This window comes from Phodopus roborovskii, unplaced genomic scaffold (genome assembly GCF_943737965.1).
Source record: "Phodopus roborovskii unplaced genomic scaffold, PHOROB, whole genome shotgun sequence".
Lineage (NCBI taxonomy): Eukaryota > Metazoa > Chordata > Mammalia > Rodentia > Cricetidae > Phodopus > Phodopus roborovskii.
In genome coordinates, this window is record NW_026126447.1 from 34,809,227 (window position 1) to 34,818,168 (window position 8,942).

Below are 8,942 nucleotides of genomic sequence, written 5' to 3' on the forward strand. Positions count from 1 at the left end.
AATGGAATTTCTTATAAAAAGAGCATTGCAAACTATTACTGTTTGATAAGTAATTAATAATGAATTTAATTTGGTAATTTAATTCATAAGTTTAACCACTTACTACATTTATTATTTCTTCTGAATTATTCAGAGATACTACTCAAGGACAAAAAGGACTATATGTATTCTTCCACTCCACTCTCCTCCCTATTTCAGAAAAATGTAGACATGATGAAATGTCATCATCAGCATAAGAACACACAACATGTGCTTTGCTAGGTCAGACTCCTGGCTCTTACGGTTTTCTTTTTCAGAAAGCCTTAGCAGAGGAATGTGCTGAAGGCTTGACTTAGTTGACTCTGTGAAGATGTTCAGCATTTAATTTCTCTGAAGGTTATGTTTTCTGTAGGTAGACAATCCGTAGTGAAAGTGACCCACACTTTTTTTTCTAAGGTATTAGTTAATACCAGTCTTGTGTCAGAATGGAATGAAATCACAAATGTGTTTGGTTTTCCCCTTGGGTACCATAACCATAGTTTTGTGGAATTTACTTTTATTCCTTTGCACCTTCTTGAAGTTTGCCTGCTGGTCTGCCTTGTCTTCCTTCCTTCCTTCCTTTTTTTTTTTTTTTTTTTTTTTTTTTTTTTAAGAACTATAGCATTTTCTTTATAGGTATATTACCTATATGACCAGCTGGGTGTGGTATCTCACACCTGTAGTGTCAGCGTTCAGGGAGCTAAAATATAAGCATTTCCATGAGTTTGAATCTAGTCTGGGCTGTACAGTCTCAGGACACAAAGGCTATGTAACACGATGGTATCTTACAAAATTAAAAAAAAAAAAATTGAAAAGAAGTAATGACCATTCTACACATTGTTATTCATGTGGTAAGATATTTATTTTCTGTGAGAACTATTTCTGACCTATTTGCATTTTCTGCTATTTCTATTTTAAGTTGTTGCATAAAACATGCATGATGCCTTAAAGTAATGATTCTCTACCTTCCTAATGGCTTGTGACCTTTTAATACAGTTCCTTATGTTGTGGTGACCACAACCATGAAATTATTTTGTTGCTACTTTATGACTTGATTTTGCTCCGGTTAGGAATCATAAATATCTGTCTTTTCCAGTGGTCTTAAACAGCCCCTGTGATGAAAGAGTTGTTCAACAACCCCTAGGGGTCTCAACCCACAGGTTCAGAACCACTGCTTTAAAGAAACACTGTGATTTTTCTTTTCCTTTGTCTTTAGGTTCACGTTAGATTAAGTGCATCATCATAAGAGACCTTGTTAAGTTTTTGTTTTGTTACCTTCCATTGTTCACCAGAATGAATTACATTTGCCCTTCTCCCCATAGCCTCTGAGAGCTCCACGACAGGTGACCCCTAGTTACCACCTAGAGGGATTGAAAGCCATATTCAAATTGGAGATCTTTCTATTCTGAATAATACTTAAAACTCCAGTTACCTGAACCAGAACACTCTTAACTTTCTGACTTGTTCTAAGCATATGAGATTTCATTAATATAAAATAAAGATGGTGGTTATTATTTTCACAGTATCATTGCCATATTCAAAAATTGAGCTAATTTTAATGTCTTCTTATCTTTTGAATGGCTTTTCAACATCCTCCAGTGTTCATTCCCTCTAAGCTTTGTGCTTTGTTTATTTCTTTGTGCTTTGTCTATTCCTATTGTGTCTTGGTCCCCGCCCCTCCCCCATTTGTTTGTTGTTTTTTTGCCTTGGCTTCTGAAGTCCCTTTGATAGTCTTACCTGTTTTCTATTATTGTGTACTTCAGACTGACACTTCATGTAGAGCATAAAGCTGGAAGATTCTAAAAGCCATTACATTTATAATGTAAAGAATATTATGTTGATCAGTTTCTGGTCACTATGTTTCTGTGATCCATGTTTGTTTTGTGTGTGCACCAAAGGACAACCTTGGGTGTTCTTCAGAAAGTGCCCACAGGGTCTTTGCTCGGAACCCAAGGCTTGCCATGACCTTTTGGCTTGGCTAGTGAGCTACAGGGATTCAGCATCGTGGCTGCCCAGTCCTGGAGTTACAGGTGTAAGACCATGTTCCAGTTGGACTTGACAGAAACATCAGGCAACCCACAGTCTGCTCAATACGATAACCATGTGTGTAGATAGGACACATGGGATTTATCTGCATTTCATTATAAACAAACAAACAAAAAAACCAAAAAACTACCCTCAGATATACATTTAGCCTAGATCTTCTAACCTCGGCCCAGTGTCAATGATCCTCAACTGTAGCTCAGGAAGCAGTAATGATGTTATAAATAAACCTGTCTATAGGTGACCAGCAAATATGCCCAGGACTTAACCCTTTATGGTACAGAGCTGACAGAAATCTGAACTATATTATATAGTGGCTGGCAGGGATCACCCTTTCTGTTAGGTCTCAGTTATACCTTCAGGTCTTGCCTTTAGGAATCCAAAAACCAGTCTGTGTTTGTTCAGAAATCACCCTGTACCGTAGCTGACATCATCCTCACCTCTTTATTTACATATACTCTAGCTTTAGTTGAGCCATTTTGATCCCTTCTCTGAACATTTTAAATTCTTTAAGCTTGCCCTGGACTTTACATTTTCCTTAGCTTCGCATGTTCTTACATCTCCCTATAAATACATAGTCTAAAGAGCGTTCATTCAAAGTCAGTGTTCAGAACCTGGTACAGTAGTAAGGCATTGTCATGAAAGTTTAAGTGACAGTCAGTATGTACGTGTTAACAGTGGAATGTATATTTAACTTCACTATCTTATGTAAGGAATTAATTGTATTATTTAACTTAATCTTCAGGGATTACATGGATCGACTTTTGGATGAGAGCGAAAGTGCTGCTTCTAGCCGAGCACCATCCCCTCCCCCTACTGCCTCAAATAGTAGTAACAGCCAGTCGGAGAAAGAAGATGGCAGTGTCAGCAATAGTAATCAAAATGGTAAGCAACCAGGAAATACACCTAGTTCTTTGTAGTGAAGGACACTTGGAGTGGCTCAAGGGAATTTACTTTAAACTCTGAAGGCTGAAAATGTAAATAACATGAACCATCACCACACATACATCCAAACACACACCATAGAGTAATTGGAAAGAGTTCTTAGTGACATCACAAGCTTAAATTCATGAAACAAGCTACACAGGGACCGTTGCTTTCAGTAAATTTGTGTTCACTAACAACATCTCCTTACCTGAGGGGGAGAATGCCTAGGTGTGAGTACTGCTTTAACTTTTAGACAAATCCAGACACTTTGCAACAGAAATAATTATTTTTCAAATAGTTTGAGAACCTGTAATATGAACTACAATAAAGACAAAAGGTGGGTAATGAGTGAATTTTGAAAATTTCACATTGTCTAATAACCTTGAAAAATGAGCACATGTAAAGCAGCTCTCAGCCTGAGCATAGGTGTTCTGAGGGACAATTTGTTCTCACACACGCATGCACGCACACACACGATTACACACAGGTGCACATGAGAAAACAGACTGTGCTCTTCATTCAGAGTGTGTGAAGGACTGTCTGTAAGAGCTGTTCCAAGAATTGTTTTGATTTCTACTTTAATTGTCTCAAGTAAGAAAATAGCAAGCATGATTGTGCATCCCTGTAGGGAGAAAAGTAGAGTTAAAAACTTTAAAACTGAGGAGAGTCATGGAGAACATAGAAGAGAAACTGCCAAAGCCTTGACCTCAAATTCTCACTGAATTGCATACATGTATTACTTAGTTCATGGTCCTTTTGAAGAACAAGCCAGTCAGACAGGATGTGGGTCTCAGCAGCCATACATGGGTCTTAGACCGCTTGTTAGATTGTGGTCTACAGTCTGCTGCCCCTTCCTTTATAGAGATGTAAAGCAGTGTGACTGGGATATGGAACTGAGGTAGGTGCTCAGGGAGTTGAGAATGTCAGTCCTTTCTGTCTGTTCTTAACATCTACCTTAACACCAAGGAACTCCTCTCCTTTTTAGCTTTTTGATGAGAAAGCACTATTAGGGCAAGATAATTTTCACAAATGAATAAAAGATGGTGTTTAGCTCAGAAAACATCAGGTAAGTATGATCAAGATTTTCAATTATCCAAAGAAATGTTAGAACTTTTTATATATATATTTATTTTAGATTTTTGAGCTTTATTCTTTTGTATAATGGACTTTAACACATGTACCAAAATAGTATTAGAGCAATTTTTTACTTGATCAGTTTAACTTAGCTTTTTAGACTAGCTAGCACAGAATTATTTCTTTAGTGTTATATGATATGATACATAGTTCTTATATATATTCAAGATTTGGATATATACTGAAATGAAGAAAATTGAGTATGTTCCTTTACCAAAATGTAATCTTTGAGACCCATCCTTTATGTTGAATATTTTTCACAAAGTTAAGATTTAATTATCTCCAGTGATGTAAGCTTTGTTATTACCAAAATTGCGTTCCATTTTGTAATTGGCTCTTGCATGGTCTTTCTGCTACTTGCTGTAACTAGAATAATTTTACTTTTCCTGCCTGTTGTGGATGGATAGGGTCTTGCTACATACAGTCCAGAATGGTCTCAGATTCTCCGTCATTCAGATCCTACCTCCCATGGGAACAGTGTTAATCAATATGTTCCTACATAGTAATACATGGGATTTTTGAATATTTCATCTAATGTGTATGTGTGTTTGTATGCATGTATGTCTTTGTACCGTGTGTGTGAGACCTGAGGAGGCTGGAAGAAGGTGTTAGATACACTGAGACTAGAGTTGTAGGTGGTGTGAGCCTCCATGTGGATTCTGGGAACTGAACCCAGGTTCTCCTCTAAGAGCATCAAGCCATCTTTCCAGCCCCCTAGAATGCCCCCTGGTATTCTTAAAATCTATTGCTTTCGTTGATCTTCACATCAGCTGTGTAACATACATACACTTGCTTTGTGTCTCATGGTATATAAGGAAACTGAGGTGTTAGCCTATGAAGACTTGGGTAGTATCATCAGCTGGTAAACAATACAGCCACACTTCGTGCCCTGAATATGTTCAGATTTGATAACTTCCATGCCCTTGATGAAAACTCGTGTTGTGTCGGCTATTTTAGAATAGTTGATGGGTTAAGCTTTTTGTTTTGAGTTTTATCTATCTTTCTCTGAATGTAGGTGTGTCATCTAATGGACCAGGTGAAATACTAAACAAAGAAGAAGTAAAAGTTGAAGGCTTACATGTTAATGGACCAACAGGTGGAAATAAAAAACCACTTCATACAGATGTGGACACCAATGGTTATGAAGCCGATAACCTGACCACTGACCCAAAACTTGCCCATATGACTGCAAGAAATGAAAATGATTTTGATGAAAAAAATGAGAGACCTGCCAAAAGGCGACGGATAAATAGCAATGGGAAAGAAAGTCCGGGTTCGTCTGAATTTTTCCAGGAAGCAGTCTCGCATGGAAAATTTGAGGAACATGAAAACACAAATGACTAAGTCCTAGGCCTATGTTACTTTCTTTGCAGTAAATTCTGGTGTGACTACAATTTTCAGGGTTGGTGGGTGACCTTTAGAAAGCTGATTTCTTTGAAGCAGTTGGTTAAATCTTGACATTTGAGTCCTAATTTTAAGAAATGGGATTCATAATTCCACCTTTTGCAAGTTCATTTACTTCAAATAGTTGAAGACTCTTTAAGGATATAAAAACATTGGTAAATTTGAATGACCCAAAGACTTATCTGTACCTTCTCATTTGAGATACTAATCATAAATTTGACTAAAAGTTAATTTTTCCTTATTTTTATGAGGAAGAATAGTGAGGGGAAAATAAGCTTGTATTTCTGCTCAACACCAATTTTTGGAGTATCTAGAAATGTCTTTACAGCAGACATTTTTCTCTCCGTACAAATTGAACATTGCCACTAAGGAAACCCTCATGAATCCTGAAGGTTATGCTAGCATGATTTTTATATGTAGAAGTTTAAAAATAAACCAAGTCAGGTTTGTATTTGTAAAATTGTTGACATCAATGATGTCTTTCCATATTCTTATCTGGGCTTAAGAAATACATTCTGTATTTTTCCAGATTCTTTGTAGCCTTTGAAAGATTTTTACAGTACATATGTCTTGACTGAGCTGTCCTTTCTTAATACAAAAAGCTTGTATAATTTTCTTAACTTGTACAGTTGGTAAACTTTTATGAGAGGAACTGATAATCGAGTCTGTCAGCTTTCATTTTATTTTGCTAAGATTTTTCTAATGAATTTTTAAGTGTGTATAGTTAACCAAGTCATGTTTCTTATCCAGGTGGTAAAAGCATTCATAAAGAATTATGAACATTTTTTTTTTTTTTTTTGTTCTTTCAAACTTCTACTTAAGGACAAATAATTTGGGACTTCTGGAGTTCAGCATGATACTCAGATTGCAAGCTTGTTTGCATTTGCTATAATCAAAATTATTTTTGAAGCAAAACAAAGACTGTCACCTTTAGTGTGTAAATGTATCGTGCTGAATAGAATTCTGTTCAGTTACTCTTGTATGCACTATAAGATTTCCCATTGTTTTCATTATGTCAACAGGAAAGGCCAGGTGATGTTGATGTTGAGATATTGTCACATCCAAGAATAACTGTTGACAGGTAGCAATATTGATTTTTATGAGAAAATAATGGTTTTAAGAATTTTCAGACCTTTCCAGTTACAGTCCAGTTTGTCAGATTTGATACTGTTTTCCAAAATGAAACAGATACAAAATAATAATTGTTCTGTGTGATTTTTGAAAAGGGTTATCTGTGTGCACTAGCATTGTAAGGATTTTATTTTTAGTGTAAAATTCTTCGTATAAAATGTAGTTTTATACAGCTGATAGACCAATCTATCTCCAGACTTTTTTTTTTTTAGTAAAGGATTACTAGTTCTCTTTTCTTACACAGACACATCCCCAAATGCTGCTTCAGCTTGTTCACAGCCATCAGTTCAAAAGCCGACGCTTTTGAAGACAGATCTGTGGTCCTTTTACCAGCTCAGTTATCTGACGCAGCTTGGGTAAAGGTTTGCACTGAGAATGACCATCTAGGCCTCATCCCTCTGAGTGTTCTTATATTTGTTCAGACTGCTTCCCATGACCAATGGGAACAACTTTTTCTTTTCCCCAATCAGTATTGGAAGCCACTTTGACAATACATCATATAATAAGCATTTACTGTTTTTGCATAAATATCCCAATAAGTCAGTTTCAGATGAAGTGCTGAGAAGCATGAGGGGTTTTTTTGTTTGTTGGTTTTACTTAAAAATTAATTTATCCAAAATGGCAGTAACTCAAGTAGCTTTAGCAGATGGCCGTGGCCCCTGTCTTCCTGCCCACCCCCATCCATTTCTCTCTCTCTCTCTATCTCTCTCTCTCTCTCTCCCCTTTTTTTTTAAGGACAGAATCTCACTGTGTAACCCAGGCTGGCCTGGAACTTATAATCCTCCTACCTCGGCCCCCTGATACTGAGATTGGAGGTGTTTCCCACCACACCCAGCTGTAATCTATTTTCTAAAGCAGATTTTATTAAGTGAGTGCAGGCCATCCCAGCTCTTTGTCACAGGTGGTCTATAAGAATATTTTAAAAGAACAGTGATGTTGTTCTTCTCAGTCATTGCAATGTTGGAGGCATCATGTCCACCGTTTTAAAAGTTCCATCTGGTGGCAAGTTTGTGTAGTTCTTGAAATCCGTAACAGGAACATTTTAAGAAAATTCTCAGGCATGATGGCAAATGTGCCAGGTGTATAAATGTTAATAAATTTTATTTTTCTTTTTAATGTATGCATAGTGAAAGACATTCCACTAATACGTGATGTTCAGCTTTTCCCAAAAACTTTATTGTGTTCTGTGTTTCTACAGGGATCTCACCCTTTGTTTTTTCAATGCAACCACTGTAACTTGAGAAGTCATTGCACTATTTAAACATCTTGACAATACCATGAATCTAATTTGCTTAAGATTTAGTACATTTTATAACTCAAACTCTTACTAAGTTGAGATGAGAAAAGAAGCCTTCATGATGAGCATGGAGTGTAGCTCCTTTGGTTGAATGCTTGCACCAACTTGCATGAAGCCCTGGGCTCCATCCCCAGTACCATAAAAACTGGTTGTGGTGGTATGCACTCGTAATCCCAGCACTTGGGAGGTGGAGGCAGGAGAATCAGAAGTTCAAGGCCATCCTCAACTATGTAGTGAGGTTGAGGCCAGCCTGGAATAACTGAGACACTGTCTCAAAAAGAAAAGTCTCTATTGGTAGTTATTTAGATCCTAGCAAAGCACTGTCATTTTCATTTGGAATATATAATGTTTTATGATGTATTCTCAATAAGGTTCAGAAGCTGTATCTCAGTTCGACAAAATCTGTTGAGCTTTAAAATGTATTTGAAGTAATATTTAAGTAGGCATTCAAAATTATGAATTAGAGGTTTTTAAATTTCTGCATAATAATTTTGCACTGTAAAATATGTCCCTTCTCCCATTTCCTTCTGCCGTTCTGATATGCTCATTAAAATATTTTTGTAAACATACTTGTGTAAGTTTTGTGTTAAGTTTCACTGTGCTTTAATCTCAGTTTTTAATCTGTGTTACAGGGTACACAGTGCAGATAGGTACCATCCCTGGTACCTCCACACCCGTGCACAGTGCACTGAACACTTCTCGGGTGGTTCCTGGCTTTAGTTACCTGAGATTGGATGATTATTTTCTGCCTCTCCTTAAAACTTTTTTTGTTTGTTGGTTTTGGTTTTTTGAAACAGGGTTTCTCTGTGTTAACAGCCCTGGCTGTCCTAGAACTCAATTTGTAACCACGCTGGCCTTAAACTCAGAAATCTGCCTGCCTCTGCCTCCTGAGTGCTGGGATAAAAGGCCCAGGTTTGATTTTTGTGTTTTTGGGCGTTTTTGTTTTTTGTTTGTTTGTATTTGAGATAGGGTCTCTCTATTATATAGT

The 8,942-nt window shown here is 36.9% G+C and overlaps 1 protein-coding gene across 17 annotated transcripts in view; it reads left to right on the plus strand.

Moving 5' to 3' along the window:
• The window catches only part of Mier1 (MIER1 transcriptional regulator), a 55,903-nt gene extending 47,380 nt beyond the window's left edge, over positions 1–8,523 (plus strand). For all 17 annotated transcript variants that reach the window (XM_051188263.1, XM_051188264.1, XM_051188265.1 and 14 more), the window contains 2 exons: positions 2,807–2,946; positions 5,138–8,523. In XM_051188263.1, coding sequence (XP_051044220.1) covers positions 2,807–2,946; positions 5,138–5,466 — 469 coding nt within the window. In that variant the 3' untranslated portion in view covers positions 5,467–8,523. The remainder of the gene's footprint in view (positions 1–2,806; positions 2,947–5,137) is intronic.
• Positions 8,524–8,942: the final 419 nt, after the last annotated feature.